Source organism: Cucumis melo, chromosome 3, assembly GCF_025177605.1.
Source record: "Cucumis melo cultivar AY chromosome 3, USDA_Cmelo_AY_1.0, whole genome shotgun sequence".
Lineage (NCBI taxonomy): Eukaryota > Viridiplantae > Streptophyta > Magnoliopsida > Cucurbitales > Cucurbitaceae > Cucumis > Cucumis melo.
Genome location: NC_066859.1, coordinates 6,980,396 through 7,001,318, shown reverse-complemented (window position 1 = coordinate 7,001,318; position 20,923 = coordinate 6,980,396). Strand labels below are relative to the sequence as shown.

The 20,923-nt window shown below is 33.2% G+C and overlaps 2 protein-coding genes and 1 long non-coding RNA gene across 4 annotated transcripts; 1 reads left to right on the top strand and 2 right to left on the bottom strand.

The window, feature by feature from the left end:
* Window positions 1-1,502: 1,502 nt before the first annotated feature.
* Window positions 1,503-2,925, bottom strand: LOC127148648 (uncharacterized). The gene is made up of 2 exons (XM_051082843.1): window positions 2,154-2,925; window positions 1,503-1,612 (listed from the first exon to the last, which is right to left on the bottom strand). The coding sequence occupies exons 1-2, from the start codon at window positions 2,923-2,925 to the stop codon at window positions 1,503-1,505; spliced, it is 882 nt and encodes a 293-aa protein (XP_050938800.1).
* Window positions 2,926-4,458: 1,533 nt separating this feature from the next.
* Window positions 4,459-5,687, bottom strand: LOC103485682 (uncharacterized). The gene has a single exon (XM_008443378.3). It carries the CDS (start codon window positions 5,566-5,568, stop codon window positions 4,771-4,773), a length of 798 nt encoding a protein of 265 aa, XP_008441600.1. The 5' UTR covers window positions 5,569-5,687; the 3' UTR covers window positions 4,459-4,770.
* An 11,386-nt stretch (window positions 5,688-17,073) lies between these two features.
* On the top strand, window positions 17,074-20,344 carry LOC103485680 (uncharacterized). 2 transcript variants are annotated; one of them, XR_007819625.1, is made up of 4 exons: window positions 17,074-17,440; window positions 18,538-18,612; window positions 19,704-19,849; window positions 19,942-20,344. It is a non-coding gene; the product is annotated as an uncharacterized LOC103485680 (long non-coding RNA). The 2 variants fall into 2 exon arrangements; XR_001762103.2 differs by having other exon boundaries at window positions 17,075-17,440; window positions 19,698-19,849.
* Window positions 20,345-20,923: the final 579 nt, after the last annotated feature.

Here is a 20,923-nt window from a genome sequence, read left to right as displayed (position 1 = left end):
ACTTCTCTAGAATTTATCTAGTATATCGTTCTTGAGAGATGAAAATTCCTTCCTCTGACTGCTTCACTTCAATGCCAAGATAATATGACATTAGTCTTATATCTGTCATTTCAAATTCTTGTTTCATCGCGTCCTTGAGATCTTCAAACATACTTGCACAATTTCCTGTAAAAATTAAGTCATCCACGTACAAACAAACCACCAAAATATCTCCATGACCATTAACCTTAATATAAAGAGAATGTTCATAAGGACACCTCAAATACCCATTATCAAGGAAATATTTGTTGATTATGCTATTTCACATTCTTGGTGCTTGTTTCAATCCGTATAATGCCTTCTTCAATTTTAGAACTTTATCCTCTTGGCGTTTCACAGAATAACCAGGAGGTTGTTCTAAGTAGACTTCTTCTAGATATCCATTCAAAAATGCCGATTTGACATCCATCTGAAAGATCTTCCAATTATTTTGTGCAGCAAGAGCAATTAACAACCTTATGATTTCCAAACGAGCAACGGGAGCAAATACTTCATCATAATCAATGCCTTTTATTTGAGAATATCCTTTTGCAACTAATCTTGCTTTGTATCTCTCCACTTCTCCCTTTTCATTTCTTTTTATCTTGAACACCCATTTGACACCTACTGCTTTCTTTCCATTTGGAAGAGTAGAAAGTTCCCACGTATCATTCTTTTTTATGACTTTTATCTCTTCATCCATAGCAATCTTCCATTTATCATTTTGCGAAGCTTCTTCAAAATTCAAAGGTTCACTGTCACCAAATAAACAAAAAAGAGTAAGGTTATTAAAACTTTGCTTAACTCTTCAGTTTCATCATATATGTCTTGTAAGCTTCTCATGCCACGAGGCCCTTCACTTGAACTTGCAGATGTTGAAGATGTGCTTTGTTGTGGAGTGATTGACGATGTTGGTGGAGAAGCAATGTCACTAGGCTCATCGTGATCGTCGGGAAAAAACACAAAATTGTAATCTTCTGGTTCGTCATTCCAATTCCATGATGCTTCTTCATCAAACACAACATCTCTGCTTAGGATCGTCTTCTTTGTAACAGGATTATAAAGCTTGTAGCCTTTTGAGCTTGCATCATAGCCAACAAAAACATTTTTCTCACTTTTATCATCAAGCTTGCTACGCTTTTGATCAGGTATAGGCGCATAAGCCATGCATCCAAATACTCTCAAATGACCAATGGATGGTTTTCTTCTTGTCCATGCTTGTTGAGGAGTTTTGTCCCATAAGCTTCTAGTAGGGGAACGATTTGACAAGTACACTGCACACTCAACAGCTTGTGCCCAAAATTCTTTTGGCATCTTCTTGCACTTCAACATGCTTCAAGCCATGTTAAGTATTGTTCGGTTCTTCTTTTCAACAACACCATTTTATTGAGGAGTAAATAGAACTGTCATAGGGCGACGGATTCCATTTTCTGCGCAAAAAGTTTTGAATTCATTTGAAGTGAATTCACCTCCTCTGTCTGATCTCAAAGCTTTAATGTAATAACCACTTTCTTTTTCAACAAGAGCTTTAAATCTCTTGAACATGCCAAATACTTCTTATTTCTCTTTAACAAAGTAAACCCAAGTTTTCCGACTGAAATCATCAATAAATAATAAGAAATAATTATTCTTACCAAAAGAACTTTGTTTGATCGGTCCACAAAGATCCGTGTGAACTAACTCCAGTGGTCTCCTTGCTCTCGAAGATGATTCTTGTGGAAAACTCTTCCTTGATTGTTTGCCATGAAGACAACCTTCACAAAGTTGATCTGGATGTTTGACATATGGCAATCCTTTTACCATGTTCTTCCTGGCTAATAATCTTAAGCCATCAAAGTTCAAATGCCCAAATCTCAAGTGCCAAATCCAATTGGGATGTTTCAAACATGACTTTAAACATTTAGCAACATCAGTTTGAATGTTTAATAAAAACATTCTATTTTTTGTCATTTGCACTTTAGCAATAATTTTGTCATGATTATCTCTTATCAAAAGATTTTAATCCTTCATCAAAATAGTATAGCCTTTCTCTAAGAGTTGCCCCAAACTCAAAATGTTGTTCTTCATATTAGGCACATAATAAACATTAGAGATAAACTCATGCTTCCCATTCTTTAAATTGATCAAAATTTTACCTTTTCCTTTAACTGGAATTTTTGTGGCATCACCAAATACGATATCGCCACCAACAGATTCATCAAGTTCAACGAACATTGATTTACTTCCACACATGTGATTGCTTGCACCACTATCGAGATACCATGCACTGTTTTCACATGTTTCTGCACCTTTGCATGCTAGAAACAATGAGGAATCACTGCTTTCTTCATCTTTCTCAGCATAATTTGCATTTTCTTCAACTCTATTTCTGCATTCCCAAGAATAATGGCCGAATTTATGACAATTATAACATTCAACCTGTCTTTTGTCATATCTCCTGTCATTATTTGATCCTTTCCAACTTGACCTCGAATAATGTTGTCTTCCTCTACCTCTTGATGAATTTAAGTTTGAATTACTCTCATCAAATTTTCTTTGACCGTAGCTTCCTTGACCTCGATCTTTGAAATCACCACGTCCTCGACCTCGATTTCCTTTTTCTAGACTGCCTTCCTTGTCTTTTAATTTCAACTTTGACTGAAAAAGTTGCTCAATCATCTGCTTGTTCTTCTTAAGAAGCTTCTCTTCATGGGCTTGTAAAGAACCCATAAGTTGATCAATGGAAATTGTACTCAAATCCTTTGATTCTTCAATAGCTACAACGATGAAATTAATTTTTTCATCCAATGAGCGAAGTATCTTTTCTACTACTTGCTCATCGCTTATTGTCTCGCCAAATCTTTTCATTTCATTTACTACTGCTAGCAATCTTGACGTATAATCTGAAACTGATTCAGACTCCTTCATATGTAGTGATTCATAATCACCTCTCAATTTTTGAAGGCGAACCTTCTTGACTCGATCTACTCCTTTATACGTGTTCTCCAAAATTTGCCATGCTTGATATGTAGTAGTTGCTCTAGAAATTTTCTCAAAATTGTTATCATCAATGGCTTGATGAATGATGATGAGAGCCTTTTGATCTTTTTTTCTTGTATTTTGTAAAGCTTCTCGTTGAGCTTGATTCAAAGCTGCATCACTTTCTGTTTCTTCATAACCATTACTAAGAATGTCCCACACATCTTGTGAACCAAGTAGAGCTTTCATTCGAATACATCAACTACTATAATTTTCTTTCGTAAGTCAAGGTACTTGGAAGGGAACTAAATTGTTGTTTGCCATTTGCAAAACCAATTTTTTGACTCCAAACTCAAGCTCTGAGACCACTTTGTTGGAAGCGTTTGATGAACACCCCAAATAAATAATCACCAAATAGAATATTTGATAGAAAACAAAAACCTTTTTGCAAGACTTGTTGTGTGTATTCAACTCACACTTGGATGATTTAGATTACAACATTTCAATCCTATTTATAGGATTGTCATAAGAATAACTCCTATCACAATTAAATACAATAAATTAAATCCTACATTTAACTAAGGTGAAACTCTTACTAAATTAACTCTAACATTTTTAACTCACATCCTTCTCTAACTTACATAAATTAACTCACATATAACTTATGTATTTAAAACATGTTTAATTTTCAACAAACTCATGTTGTTTTAAGTGTAGTAGCACAAATATTTTAGTCCGAACTTTGGAGTGACAGCTTTAAATCTTGTAATTCTTTTACTTAACCCGAGCATGTATTTTCTTGGTTTTGGATAAAATTATTTTATTGACGTTTATTTATTTTAATTATTAATTATGCTTTCAAGATAAGTCAAATAGTTTTGTTTCAAATTTGCATATGTACAATAAATAACGACCATGTTAGCAACAAAAGAAAAATCAAGTTTTCTTGAATACAATAAAACATAAAACGCCATTCAAAATTTCTACGGCACCAGAGAGGGAAAAAGGAAAAAGCTTCGTTTCTGTACCAAAAGAAAAAGAAGGGCCCATAGATGTGACATAACAATATGTAGCAATTTTTATTGTTGGATTCAAGATGGTCTTTCGATACTTCTTTATTAAAAAAAAAAAAAAAAACTAAAAAACAAACAAACAAACATAAATGAACTTTAAACTAAAAGACAAGTGAGTAATCAATTTATAATGATCTTGAGCTTGTTCTATCAATCCAAACTGATCTAATTACTGATAGTTCTATTAGTTAAACCTCAAACAGACCTAAGGCATTCAGTTATACTCTTCCGTAGGTGATTTATAGCATAATTTATCACATTATTTCATTTAAACTAAAATCAACTCATAAACACTTTTACTTAAAATTATTTTTCTTCCAAAATGATACTAAAATAGAATGAAAAGAAGACTAGGAAACTCTTCCTGAGTAAAAGAAAATAATAATTAATAGAGATAGAAGAGAGAATGTTAAAAGGAGATAGGAGATCAAACCATGATCCCATATATTAATTATATTAATATGTTCTTCCACCAAACAAAGAATGGGGGAAAATAAAAGGTCACAACTAAGAAAGTTGAAATTTCCTACAAACCTAACATTCCCATAAAATATTAGGAAGGTAATCAAATGTTGATCTAGGTGATCATTCAACGTTTAAAAATGCATGTCATAAATAAAAACAAAATAAAAAATCAATTCAACAAACACAACATCATAAGAAACCATGTCATGTTCCGTATATATATGTATATATTCCTATATGCATGGATATAAAATCTCTACAGAAAGATAAAGCAATCCAACGAGATTAAAGGATTATCCATATCTTCCATAGCCACCACGGAATCTAGATCTCCAACAGCTTCTTTAACAGCAACATCATCGATCTTTGAACTTATCCTATGAATGCAAGTAATTTCCTTCTTCATTGCACTACCCCTCACCGGTGAGCGGCTTTTCGGACGAACCCCATTGATAGGAGCCAGAGCCACCTGACATTTCTCTCGGCTGAAGCGCCTAGTTGGTGAGGGTGACGAGAGAGGCCGCTGAAGAACCTCTTTTCTGAAGCTCTTCTGCCTAATTGGTGATGGCGAAGCCGGGCGGAGTCTCTTCTGGGGTGTGGATCTCGACACCCTTTGTGGGGACGGATGGCGAACAACGAGGGGGGAAATCGGCTTGACGGGGGACCGAAAGGCATGAGCTTTAAGGGAATTGATTCGAAAGAGATGAGGGTTTTGATTGTAGGGAGAAGGAAAGTAATGATGTGAGGAAATTGGGGAAGGTGAAGAAGATGCAGTTGAGAAAGAGGTGTTGGTTGAAGAAGATGTATTTGAAGAGAGACAAGTGAAAGAAGAAATGGAAGAAGAAGAAGGTGAAGGAGAAGGAGGATAAGGAGAGATTTTGTTATGAAGAGAAAGAGAAGGAGTTGCTGATGTTGTTTTTGTTGCTGTTGATGTTAACAATGGAGAAAGTGGTTGAGGAATTACAACAAGTTTGTCTTGAACAAGATTGTTGAAATCAAAAAGAGGTGGTTGTCTCATCATCTTGGGTTTGCATTTGCTAATGCAAGATCCCATTTTGATATATGGGTTTGATTCAATCGACGAACAAAAATGATAAGAAGAAACAAGAATTGTTGAAGGGGTTTTCTTTCTTTCTTTCTTTCTTTCTTTCTTTTTTTTTTTTGTTAGATATTGAAGGTTTTGAAGATATAAAGGGAAAGCTAGTGGAGAAATGGAGCCTTTTTATTTTAGATATTTAATTGACTTTTTCATTTACATTTTTACTTTATGAGAGTTTTTTGAACTTGGTTGCCGCGCGGATGAAAACCGTTGTACAACGGTTATAAACTTTATATATTTATATTCGTGGTGAAAAATAATGGGTCCTTCTACAATACTAAACTTATACTTTTAGAAAAGTTATTATTATTAATTTAAAATGTCTGAAAAGATAGTGTGTGTTTGTTGAACATGTTTTTGAAATGAAAGTTTTGTTTGATGATTAAAGAGAAGAAATGAAAGTTAAATTTGAAACTGGGGGTTTACTTTTTATTTTCTTTGAATTTGAAACTGGGGTTTTTTATTTAACTTTCTGGGGTTTTTATTTTTCTTTTAATGAATCTTATTCGAAAAGAAAAGCTTTGTTTTGTTGCATTCAAATGCTTAATTGGAGGAGGGGATCGTGATTGTGATAATATTTTAACTTAAAATTTAAATGAGGAAATATAGGTATATATTGTATGATGACGCCTACTACAATTCCAGAAATAAAGAAATTGGAATAATAATAGCTAAAATTTGCAATGTAGCTCTCATTTCAATTTATAAAAAATAGCTAATCACTAATCCTCAACTAATCACTAGTTGGTTCTTTTTTTTATTATCTAATCTTAAAAGAAAAAAAATTATTTCTCAAAAGTTACCCATAATTTTGAACGTATGTCCATTCTCTCTCCCGTTTCCTTTTTTTTTATTATTTATTTTTTTCTGGATAAATAGCCCGATGCTAAATGAAGTGGCGTCTTAGGTACATAATACCTTTCATTCTAAGTTTAACAAATCAATCTATAAAATTTAGGAGTTTTTTTCTCACGAAAATAACAAAATAGTAAAATATTTACACTTATAGAATAATTTTGAAAAAAAAAAATACACAGATCTACAATGGTAAATACAAAAAATGCTCATGTCAACACGCGATTAACTGACACTCGCGAGTGTAATATATTTGATAAGTACACGATCTTGTAAAAAAAAACATTTAGATTTGACTACACGATCGTATATATTTGGCTAACGAAATCTAAACTATTTTTTTAAAGGATTATTTGTGTAGATTTGGCTAGTTTTGGTATAAATTTTTCGAATAAAAGAAAGTTTGTCACCTCAGTTTTCCTAATTACAAATATTTTAAACTTTTTAATTAATTTATTTAATTTTGTTAAATATTTTCAATAAATAAATGTACGTCTTCGTAAATTTCAGCTTTCCTTTTATTATTTTGGACATAGAATCAAATTCTATTTTTTCTTTTAGACTTTTACATTTGCTTTTATTTTCATAAGGATTTATTTATTTTATTGTTATAAACTTAAAATATTGAATGCGTGCCTGTAAAAGTATTTTCAAATTTATTTCATTTTTGTTTATGAATTGTTTAAATATTTATTGCAGTTCCTATATTTTAATTAACTATTTTTTTACCGTTAGTAATTGCTCTTCGTAGTATTAAAAATAGGAAAATTTTCATAAATATAACAATTTATGGCCCGTTAACAAAGCCCGTGAAGTTAGTCATTTTTCAAATATTACAGGTTTACTCTTTCATCTTTCTTTTCCTCTTCGCTCTAATTTCTTTCTATCGTCTTCTTCTTTTCCTCTTCTTTTTTTTTCTACTACGATTTTTTTCCATCGTCTTTCTTCTTTTCCTCTTCTTTTCTTACGTCGTTTGAATTTTTTCTTTCACCTTTCTTCTTTTCCTCTTCTTTTTTTACGTCCTTTAGATTTGGGTAACAAAATCTCTTTTTTTACATCCAAAATCTAAAAGATGGTGTACAAAAAAAAATCTAAATGATTGTGTATAAAGAATCTTGAAAAAAATCGTTTAGATTGAAGTAGCCATATCATTTAAACGATCGTGTAAAAAAAATAAACGATCATGTAGACAAATCTAAACGACCGTGTACTAAAAGAATTTTAAAAAAATCGTTTAGCCAAATCTAAACGATCGTGAACCAAAGAATCTTGAAATAAATAAATGATCGTGTAAATAAATCTAAACGATAGTGTACCAAAAGAATCATAAAAAAATCGTTTAGCCAAATCTAAACGATCGTGTAGCGAAATTAAACAATTGTTAACCAAATAAAACGATAGAATTGAAAAAAATAAATCATTTAGATTTGACTATCCAAATCTAAACGACCAAATCTAAACGATTGTGTACCAAACAATAGCCAAATATACGATCGTGTACTAAGTATATTAAGTGCGTTGTTGATGACGCGGTTGACGGGACATTTTTTGAATTTTCCATTGTAGGCTTTGTGGGCTTTTCTTGTTTTTAAAATTATTCTATACAGTGTAAATATTTTGTCGCTTTGCTATATTTTGAAAACACCCGTTAAAAAAAAAATTACTAGTTGACTCTATTTATCATTTTATTTTCTTTTGTGTAAGACGACATTTTTTGGGATATATATACATATATATATCTCATAATTGCAACAATCAAGCTTGAGTTTCCTACACAGACAGAGAAATTTCTAAAGCACCAAATGGAAAAATTTATGAAACACCAAGAAAAAGAAGATGAAAAGGCCCAACTTCGAATACAATGATTGTACAATCAAGCTTCTACTTCCTCGAGTCTTAGTTGATTGCTCTAATGGCATCTAATAGTGTCGGCCTTGTTCCTTTCTGGGAAAGTGCTGGCGGTGTTACAAAGTCATTTTTTATGACGTGCAATTAGATAGAAATTACATGGTTTCAGTAAATTATAATATCATAGAGTAACCAGACAACTATTATTAGCAATCAAATAATGATCAATATAAAATATTAATTAACAATAACTAGATAATAGCAATCATATAACATTCTTATAATGATCATATAAGAATAAATGAAATCATATAACAATTAATAGAAAATAACAATTAGACATGTTAAAAAATACAAACTAATCAGTGACATTCAAAAGGCAATCAAATAATATAAAAAAAATTTACTATGACAAAAAAAAAAAAAAAACAAGTAATCAAATGACAATCAAAAGGTAATCAGATAACTATCTCATAAGATTGACTAAATAGAAGGTAATCGGACAACAATTAGATGATAGTCAAATAATCAAATGACTATCTAAAATTAAGAATGAAAACAATAAAAGGTAATCAGATAACAATTAGAAGGTAATCCAATAGTAATCGTTGAATGAATGTTGGTCATAATATAAGAACATGTAAATTTGCACATGTTTTAAAAATAATATTTTTTTATAACGGTTCTCAGATGACAATAGGAAATTAATCAAATGATTATTTTACAAAGCTAACTAGAGTTGAAGAAAAATATAAGGTAATCAGATGACAATTATATAACAATCACATATCAATCAAATTTCATGTACAAGTTCATTAATCAATGAAGGTATTTTAGATTTTTCAGTTTTCTCTTTATTTAGGTTGAGTGTCCAATTTCTCTGCAAAAAGTCAAACTTTGAGCCATGGGCCTAATTTTCTCAAACGTTTTTGTCAAATTTTCAATGCCCTTGCTACGAGGCCCTAATTCGCGAGAATGAGTTTGAATAGAGAATAGGCGATGCGAAGAAAAAAAAGCATAAGTGAAAGATTTTATGACGTGAAGGTACACTTCAAAAATTAGGATTCTCCATGCGAAAAACCATAGTTGGAGAAAACAACGTCGGGAGACAGGTGTCCCTCTTATGCATTATTCTCTACAATGGTGAAATTCATACATTTGCGCTTTGAATACGACGTCGGGCTAAGGTAGACCTCTCCCGACGCCAATAACATGAGCTTCGAGGAACATGTGACAATTAAATATATATTTGATTTTCTTCAACGTCTTTTTTAGAGACGTCAAGATAAGCTTTCAATGCATATGAACAAGATGTCGAAAAAAATCAAATATATTATTTAATTGTCACACGTTTTCCGACGCCAAGCAGCAAACGTTGGGACTTTGACTCTAATTGTCGACGTATTTAGGAAGAACATCGAGAGATATGAAACAATTAAATAATATGTTTCCTTTCCTCTGATGTGCGATGCACAACATCGGGACGGGGGCTAATATATCCTGACACCATTAGTAATGTGTCGTGATTATTTTTATACCGATGGAGAATTAATTATTTTGGGACTTGATGTCTTCTCTCGATGTTTTCGTGGTACGTCAGGAGTGTCCTTATAAATAATTCTTTTAGTTATATAAATCACAGAATCGAAAAAGAGAGAAAGAAAGAAACCGAGAGAGAAGAGAAGAAGAAGAGAGTTGCTCGACTCTCGCTACCGTTCATTCTCGTTGTCACTACTGTTTCTAACTTCGGTAAGTACTTTAGTTTTTTTTTTTTTTTTTTTTTTGTTTAGTTTAGGTTTAATTTAGATTTAGGATTAGTTTAGGTTAGATTTTATTTGGAACTAGTTTTATGATTTAGGGTTTGAATTAGTTTTGTGATTTAGTTTTTAAATTTGCTTTGGAATAAGTTTTAGGATTCAATTTGAATTTTATGTGTTTTATGGATTTGAGAATTGAAATTTTGATAATTGAAAATTTGAGGGGGTTGTGTATTGAAAATTAAATTGGAGGGGGTTGTGTGTTGAAAATTTCAAGGGGGTTGTTTATTTTTTAGGATGGAGAGAGGGAAGGGTTGAATTGAAAACTTGAGGAGGGGCGGGTTGTATTGAAAATTAATGGGGGTAATAGTGAATTTAAGGAAGGGATGTAACGATTTCAATATTTGTCTTTGTGAAGGTTGGAGTTTGAGAGGAGGAATATACGACTAATCAAACCTATTTATGTTTTAGGTCTTTAACGATGAACAATGGTTAAATGAAACTTAAAAATAAGTTCTCAATTGAGTATAGAGAGGGAGTGACCCAATTTTTAGAAGTTGTCAAGTTTCAAGTCGATGATTACGGACGAATAAGGTGTCCATGCAAAAGATGTATGAACTCAAATTAGGACACATTAGAGGGTGTGGAGTGACATCTATTAACTATTGGAATATTCCCCTCCTACACAAAATGGGTGTATCATAAAGAGTCAATTAACTTGCATAAAGGTATAGAAAGCTTTGATGAAGGAACTAGTAGTAAATCTTTTGATGAAGGAACTAGTAGTAAATCTTTTGATGAAGGAACTAGTAGTAACCATTTTCATGTTTGGTATGCTGAATGATTTGCCAACTCCGATGGAACACGAAGAGGAAATGAAGGAAGATTTGGAGAATGAGATGCCATTTAATATTGTGGTAGATATAGAACAAAAGACAACAAACATATTATTGAATGAAGCACATAATGAGTTATACCCCGGTTATGCAGAGCTTTCCTCCCTGAATTATCTGGTTAAGTTGATGCATGTGGTTTTCAATGGTTGAAGTAATAAGTCCTTTGACATTTTATTAGAATTGTTAAGAGCAGCATTTCCAATGTGTAGTACTAATATCCCTAATTCATTTTACAAAGCTAAACAAAAATTACGTGACTTGGGTTTGGGATACGAGACTATTCACACGTGTAAGTACGACTGTGTAATGTATTGGAAGGAGTTTGGCAATTTGCAACATTGTCCTACGTGTGATGAGTCTTAGTACAAGGTTAGTCCTAATAAAGGGAAAAAATTCTGCATAAGGTATTGCGCCACTTTTCGTTAGTACCAAGATTACTGCGCTTATTTGTATCATTATGGTCCACTAACATGAGATGACATAAGGATAAATGTGTTAAAACATAGGATGTGTTGAGACATCCAACTGATAAAGAGATGGAAACATTTTCGTCGTGAATTTTCTGATTTTGCTTCAGATTCACGGAACTTTCATTTGGGGTTAGCTTCATATAGTTTTAATCTGTTTAGTTATATGAGTACTTCATATAGTATATGGCTTGTGGTGTTAATTCCATATAATTTTTCACCTTGAAAATGCATAAAAGAGTCAAATTTCTTCATGTCATTGTTCAGTCCTAGATCACCTGGTATGGAAATTGATGTTTATCTCTAACCATTGATTGAGGAACTGAAAGAGTTATGAAATTTTGACGTGCGTACGTATGATTCTCTTACTATCAGTTATTTTAGTTGTATGCAACCTTGTTGTAGACAATTAATGACTTCCCAACATATGGTGACCTATCCGAGTAGAGTACGAAGGAGTATTAGGCATGTCCCATATATATGGAAGATAGATCGTTGTTTGAGAGATAATAGAAAATATCTTTCATGGGACATCGACGCTATATTCCAGAGAACTACGACTAGCGTAGAAGTAGGCTACACGATGGAAGGGTAGAGTGTAGGGCTCCTCTAGTGGTAATGAATGGATATGAAATATTGGAACAACTATATCAATTGGAGTTTCTAGTTATGAGTAAACATCTTTCATTAAAAGATAAGAAAAGAAAGAGAGCTCTTAATTAGACAAAGAAAAGTATTTTTTTTATGAACTTTCTTATTTGTTGAGACTATTGTTACGTCACAAACTTGATGTAATGCATATTGAGAAAAATGTTTGTGATAACTTGGTTGGTACGTTGTTGAATATTGAAGAAAAAGACAAGGATACCACAAATGGTCGGTCGGACCTACAAGATTTGAAGATAAGAAAGGATTTACACCTGATAAAAGTCGGTAACAGATAGATCATGCCACAAGCAAGTTACACGTTGACTAGTAGCGACCGAGTTGAGTTTTGCAAGTTCCTCAAATCAGTTAAGTTTTTCAATGGATTCGTTTTTAACATTTCAAGATTTGTGAATGAAAGAGACGAGAAAATATCAAGTCTCAAAATGCACAACTGTCATGTTTTGCTACATCCACTTCTACTTATTGGTGTTCGAGCATACTTACCGAAAAATTTGTACACCGCTGTTATTGAACGATAAAAGTAAGTGATTTTGATAGATTACAAGCAGATATCATAATCATACTTTATAGGTTGGAAAGAATATTTTCACCTGCCTTCTTCAGCGTTATGGTACACATTGTCGTACACTTACCATATGAAATTATGGTTATTGGTCTGATTTCTTACAATTGGATGTATTCCATTGAAAGAAGTACATGCACTTTGAAATAGTTTGTTTGAAACAAAGCACGTCTTGAGGGGTCTATTGCAGAAGCATATCTGATGAATGAATCATACACTTTTTGTTTGCGGGTACCTAAGTGGGATTGAGGTTCGATTCACTAGAGATGAGTGAAATGTTGATAGCATTCCAAATGACGAGGTGATTGGTGAGTTCGAAATTTTCAAGCATAAAGTACGACCATTAGGTGCATCAAGTGTCCGAACTCTATAACAGAAAGAGAAACGCCTCTTTTATTGGTACATCCTCACAATGTAGACAAAATATCAGAGTATCGCAAGTAAGCATTTCTAACCTTTAACTGTTAAAGTATCTTTTAAGTAGTTGTTAAATATTTGTTATACATTATTGTTACACAAACTCATAATCATCACCGTCAGAAAATATTTGAGGTTAATACGTCGACAAGCTCAAAGCACTTTTGATTTGTATAAAAGGCATCAACGAGCATTTCCTAAATGGTTCAGAAATCAGGTATATAGTGTGCACACATTTTATAACGATCTATGCACTAACATATTTAAGAGTTGTATATATAATCATTGTCAAATGGATTTTAGGTTATAGAAATGTGTGAAAGAGAAAATCTCTCTCGTGATTTCTTCTCACTTGTTATGGGACCATCACTTGATATTTGGTGTTACAATGGATGCATTGTCGATGGAGTGAGATTTCACATGACAGAGCGTGATTCCCGACGTACTACATAAAATAGTGGAATCATGGTAATCGATAAAGGAAATGACAATGAAAGTGACGACAACAATTTTTATGGTGATCTGAATGAAGTGTTGGACGTTTAATATCTGATAGAAAGACATGTTTGGCTATTTAAGTGTAGGTGGTTTGACACGACATCAATAAATACTAAGGACACATATGGAATTAGGGTACAAATCAATCGACACATCCCATTTTTGGTTCGTCGAGGAACCAATCATTCTCACGGTGCAGGCAGGTCAAGTATTTTTTCTAGAGGACCCAAAAGATGGTACCAATTGGAAAGTTGTTCAAATGGTCTAGAATAAGCGTATATGAGACGTGCTCGAAATGGAGGATGTTGAGAATGAGCAACTGAATGTACTGAAAATTGTTGTCGGACATCGTGTAGATAAACACATTGAGAATTACATTCTGTGCAGGTCTGGCATTGATCCTATAGTGGTTCAAAGACCGATTGTACGTCATGTCGCTGACGACTTCATAGACGATGGTGATGAACAATGGTCATATCAAAGCAGATCAAGCAACGATGAATGATAATGATGAATCACGTATCCACATATTTCAGTAGTTTATATATCCAATCTGATTAGGTACTCGTATTTGTTTTTTTTTTTTTTTTGTGTCCATAGGTACTATGTCATCATTCTCGAGTGATTTTATGGAGGTATATGCTCTGTTTCATGAGTTGGCAACGAGTTCAACAATGTAGGAGGGTCGCCCTCGGTGGCAACAATTCGAATGAGTCTCATTACTTTAACGATAATTGCGAACACATAGATAATTTTAGCGTTTCTTATATGATTTTGTTTTCTTCAGTAGATGGGACTCAACTCTCTCCGACTTCTACCAGACATCAACAATCTTAACTCGTGGAATTAGAGAGGTATACCCATACAAATGGTAAGATTCCAACTACCATAGCCATAAGAGCGGAGAAGCCAATATGTTCATACGTTGTTCGGTTCAGCCAGGCCATTGGTGTGTGTGAGAGATACATATCCAGTCTACTGCCTTAGGTAGGCTGATGTTGTATGAGAAACATAGTGACGCTTTTAAAAAGAAATGGACGGTCAGTACGATTTAAGAGTTTGCCTTCTTAAGGAGATAAGGTGTGAGCCTCAAGAGAAAGTCAAATTGTCGCTGATGGTTAGTCTACATGTCGAGTTTAAGTTGGCTATATGGCACGACAAATTGAATTTCGAATGTGATTTCTAAACTATTGTTTATGATTCTTATTTTGGAAAAGAGATGATTTATAAACATGGTTTTGTAAGTATTTTTCCCTTTGTGATTATGTTTGTAAGATGCCTTTGTTATTTTGTGATAATTTGTGCTAAGAGTAAGCTATGAGCTATTGTTCCTTATTGTATTTTTTTGGTTGTGTGTTGTGATGTGGTTTGATCTATCGAAAGACGCTGGTAGAAATTCCAGGTAACTCACATGATGCTGGATGAGTGTGAATACCAAGTCTAGGCGAGGGAAGAACCTCAGGTCGTGGCCACTTGTGACATGTTCTTGATGCTAGATGATGGTAAAAGTCCCAAGTAACTCGCACGATGCTGGTTGAGTGTGAATTCTAGGTCTTGATGAGGGGAGAATCCCAGGTTTAAGCGAGTTGTGACGTGATGTTGGTTGAGTGTGAATCTCAGGTATGAGAAAGTTGAATGTGATGAGACGTTGGCGGAAACCCTATGTAACTTGCGTGACACTGGTTGAGTGTAAATCTCAGGTCTAGGCGAGGAAAGAATCCCATGTCTCAGTGTTAAGCTAGTTGTGAAATAACTTAAACACACGGTTCTTGTGACGCTTGTTGTAATGGCGATTTAATCATGATGGAGATTCTATTTGTTGTGGCTCATTGTGATGTGTTTTATCCAATGCAGTTTGACCTTGTAATTTGTTGATTCTATGTGTATTCCCCAAAATGTTTTTCTCGAAGTCCATCACTCACTAAGTCCATTTGACTTATGTTTTAAGTTTTCTGCTCCCCAGGTTATTAAGTGTTAAAGTCATGCGAAGGTTGGATCGCAAGCGTTGTAACCTAGTTGAGAAGGAAAGACAAAGTTACTTTGTAGTCTTACATGGCGTGCTAGCCATGGCTTCTAATCATGTGTCTAAGGAGTTAGTTGGTAAGCAAATTGCTCATTAACGCTAATGGCTCAACTTAGTAGGAAGGCGGGAGCAATATCCAGGCTAGTGAAGCCTAACTCGGTGTGCCAGAAAGGCAATGAGTTCAGTCAGAGGAAAGCTAGCCCTAAACGCAGCCTGCAAAGAGAAGTGATTGGGCAACCAAGGCGAAGGAGAAAGTGCGACCTTCACACCTACCATAAAGAGCATTATTTAGCGACGAAGAAAGGAAAGAAAGACTTCCGAGGAAGTCCTTGGGTTGGATTGAAGATGATAAAAAGGAAAAAAGAACGCAAGCGGAGTCTAATACTCCTAGACATCTTGGCACGAAGAGAAGTACTCTGGTGAAAAAAAGGAGTGGTAGACTTGGTTCTATTTCATGCAAACAATGGCCAAGAGTTGTAATCTGTATTTTGTACTCTGTAATTATTAAGTTAATAAAGAGAAAAAGTTAAGTTATTCCATTGTTTCTTGCTATTTCTTGAGTTCTCGCCTAAGAGTTAAAGTTGTACTAAGTGATGGAGTATGTTCAAAGGTTGTAAAGTTTTCCGTTGTGTTTAACTTTGTGCTCATCGTCTACAAGACGATTTAAGTATCAAGCATTATGGGGTGAAGCTAAGTTTAAGGAAAGGACTTCATGAAGAGATGAGGAAGAAGTTGTTTCACTTACTGGACATTTAGTGCATCATCTCGTAAGAGATATGTATTGAATGTTTAGGTGGCATACTCCCACATGGTCGTGAGAAGTGATATTTTGAGTGGGATGCGTGAGAGATGGTCTTGGAGCATAAGTTTCCACTACTAGAAAGAGTGATTTTCTTGACGGTTGTAGCATTAATTTCTTGATGTTTTTTGAAAAAAAAAACGACAAATGTCAAGAAATGGGTGATTGGAAAGATAAACTGTCAATAATTTTAATAGAAAGGTGGAGGTAGACAATTTTCAGATTTCTTGACATTTTTTAAACGTCAAGTAATATGTATTTTTTCTTGACATTTTAATTCTTGATGTTTTTAAAACGTTAAGAATATTTATAAATTCGACATTTTTGACGTTTTTTAAACGTCAAGTAATATGTACTATTTCTTGATGTTTTAAAAACATCAAGTGATATGAATTAAATTCTTGGCGTTTTAAAATGTCAAGGAATTTACAAAAAAGTGGAGGGGAGTAATTTTTTGAATTACTCAATGTTTTTTAAATGTCAAGTAAAATACTATTTCTTGATTTTTTAAAAACGTCAAGTGTCATTCAATATTTATAAAAAAAATTTGCAACAATTAAAAGTTTACCTTAAAATGCATGCACGAAACGTCACGTGGACTTCAACCTTCACAAAAATGACGAATCGCACAATTCCTTTAAGCCGTCTGCCGATCTCGACACGTTGTCCACTTTCTCTCTTTCTCCACGAGCACACAAACCCACTTTCTTTTCTTCTTCCCCTTCTCTCCATTATTTTATCCCTAAATTCTTAGATTTATCGATGGCTTCCTTTGTTGTTAGGGCCATTTTTCGATCCTCCTCCAGCAAGGTTGCAATTTTTCTGAGCGCCGGAGCTAGAGCAGCTTCGACTCATTCACCATTTCGTGCATTGCTTTGAAACGAACTTTCTCTTAGTGCTCTTTTAGGTATTTCCTCGCAAGGCTTCGACTTCGACAAAATCTTTTCCATATAATTTGATTGTGGAAACTGAGCGTGTGAGTTGAGTTTAGTTAAGATGCCAACAAACTGAGTTTTCTTTTCACTCATCGATCGTGGTATGTATTCCTCTACTCTAAACTACTTCATTTTCGTTATCTTAGTTGTTTGCAATTAGTTGTGGAAGATAATTGGATATGGTTCTTTGGTTTTGATTGAAAATAGAGTATTGGTTCTCTAGTATAGATGATTTAGGCATTACGAGGGTTTTGTGGAGTTAATGCATAGTGAAAGTTGATTCCGATATTGGTTTCGTTAGTTTTTCGCCCTAGGTAGAACATGGAGTTGTCTGGAGTATATTGAACGCCTCTTTGTTGTCGATCTTTGGTCAATTGCATCTGTTGAATGGTAGCCCAGTGAGTTGCAATTATTTTTCTGGCAAGATGTTGAATTGTCTTTTGAGTTTCACTAGGAAAGTTTTACGCACAGAGTTTGATGTTAAGCTGAATGCTTTGAACCCTGAGTTGTGTTGTAGTTATTAGGAATTTGAATTTCTTGCAGTCTTAGTTGATTATTTAATGGCTTTCCTGATTCTTCATACCAGTGTGTAAGATTTATATAAATTGCACTAAGATTGATTTACGAGAAAGACAAACATAAAATAGACTTGTTGGATATTAGCTTTGAAGAGAACTGGTATATTTTAGCATTTATCAACACACTATTTTATATGTTCTTTAAAATAAATTATAGGAGTTTGACAACTTATTTAGGGCTAGTTTTTAGTTTATCAATTATCAATTATTCATTAATGTATTTTTATGCGTTGATGTACTTCGTTAAATTATCTTTACTATATTAGCAATGGGCTTGCATTTGATTTTTTAAGATTATTGGAATAGTAGTGATTCCTCACCTTTTTCAATCATTCAAGTTTATACGGTAAATGAAATCCTAAAGTTGGAGGGTCACTTAAGCAGTTAGCCTGATCGAATGATTTAATTTTCTTTTGGTTTTTGTTCGAGTAGAAATTTATGATCTTCTCTACAACATCCATTGCAGCATGAAACACACATTCATCTAGTATTTTATCTGATAATACTCTTACTCTATGCTTCTTCTACAATTACATTTTATATATTTGATATTGAGCTCTTTTTGTATGTGTGGAATAGAATAATCATAGATTAACAAGAGCTTTGCTTTAATTGAACAGGTGAACTAGGGACATTTGGTTATTGCTGTGATTTGTTAGGATGAAGAAGGCCTTTGATCAAACTGTTAGAGACTTGTAAGTTATCTTCTTCGCTTGTAATGCTTTGATCGCATCTTTTTAATTTCTTGATTTTAAGTTAAGACACACGATTACTTGTCTTTGCAATCTAATTAACTTTTGTCAAATGATTATTATTGAAGATTTTAAATTAGTGGTCTTGTTCATCAAAATCATTTTCATTCAATTATTCATTCATCTTGTCAATTATACTTTATGTGTTACTCGTTAGATTTTCCTAATAGGTTCCCTCTTCTTGTAATGCTAAAAGAGAGGTCAATATATGACTGTCCTAAAAATTCCTAAAATAGAGCAGAAAGTATGCTTTTTCGGCTCATCTGTTTTGTTATTGCAAAGTGATATTGTATTGTTTCAATTATTTTGTCTTGAAGAATGAGATAAGAGTGTTTAGGATCATTTGTTGCACATTTCCTCAATGATATACCCTAAGTTATATGTAACTGTTAGTTTGTCTCTAGCTCTCTGATGACCTTTTTTAATTAATCAACTATCTTTCAGATGATAGACCTTACCTGATTTTCAGTACATCGACTCCAATAGGAAGGACCAAGGTTCTAATGAAAGTTATTTATGCTTTTTTATTCAATTTCCATTTCCATTTCCAACTTAGCTATGAATCCTTTAACCTTAGTCAAACACATCCTTATGATCTCATGTCACTAAGGTATTTTTAGGAATATTGATTTTGTTCCTACTTTCATTTCTGGCTTTCACATTGACCTTGATTTTGGAAGTTGTTTGGTTATTGTATAGTTGGTTTTAGATTGAGTTTGTATGAATAGAATTTGAAACTGAAGTGTTTGGTTTGAGTTGTTGATGTTTTGTAGTTTGAGCTAAGAAATTGGTGCATTAATGGATTTTGAAACTTTTCTGATGATGTGAATGTATGGAATAGAAACGGGTCAATACATCTATGCCCGTAAACCTTTTTAGTTTTTTTTGTTTTCTTCACTTCAAAAAGAGAAAGGTTGTTTTGATTGCATTTAGTTACTTGGTTAGATTGTTAAGATTGTAATTGCAATTTGATTTTAGATGTCACAGTTAAGTGGTGGATGTATTGACGTTATCTATTGTTCCTGGAGATGTAGGAAAGCCAACTGCAAGATTGGATAAAGTTACAATTCGTGATGGAAGTTGCAAGTGGGAAACATCGGTCTATGAAATGGTCAAGTTCGTGCGAGACACAAAATCTGGGAAAATCAACGAGAAAATCTATTATTTCCTACTATCGATTGTATGAAAATTCTAGATTTTATTGTGCGTTTGTTGTATGCGAAAAATAAAAATGCACACTGCATATGGAGTTTAACTTTGGTGTTCATGCAGGGACGAGCAAAATCCAGAGTGTTTGGGGTGGTTTCTATCAACTTAGCTGATTATGCCGATGCTACAAAATCTTCTTCTGTTTCTCTTCCCCTAAAGAATTCAAATTTTATTTTTATTTTGTTGTTTCTGCTGTTTTGTCATAGGTGGATATATATTCGATCACTTCTTAGACAATAACTCCTGTATTTGAAGCCAAGTTAATCTATAAGGTCATTGAGTTTCAAGCTTTTTTAGTTAAGTTTGTGTTTCTTGAACTAGAATTGTAGTCTTGTGATTTTTGGAATAGCATAGTTGGATTGGTTTTGTAATTTTGAAATCATCATATTAGGTTGGGTTGATAGAAATAATGTTTTGTATATGACAATACCGAACAAATATGTAAAATTTTTGAAATGTCGATGCATATATGTTAAAATGTTAATATATGCTAAACTTTTGGAGTTGTCCTCGTGCATATTTATTTTTGAGTTTTGAAACTATATTTAATGAATATTATCGTTTATATATATTTATGAAACTATCGTTGGACCACTATACAAGACAATGAGAGTACAATACAGGAACAAAAATATAATTGAATTATAATTTTAAAAAAATTCGAAACATGCTTAACGGTATTAAAATGTCATAAAGAACTACATTCTTGACGTTTTTAAAATGTCATAAACAAGTATATTCTTAACAATTCTTCAATGTCATAAACAATCAATTTCTTGATAGTTATTAAATGTCATTAATAATCATACTCTTGACGGTTTTAAACTATCATGAACACTTATACTATTGATGGTTTTAAATCGACATGAAAATTTGTATACTATTATTGACGTTTATAAAACATCAACGTTCACTATTATTGACGTTTTTATCAATCGTTAAGAATTTTGACTTTCTTGACACTGGCTTCAACGATGGTTTTAAAACTGTCAAGATAATAATTCTTGACAGTTTAAAAGCGTCGAGAGAGTCTATTTTTGTAGTC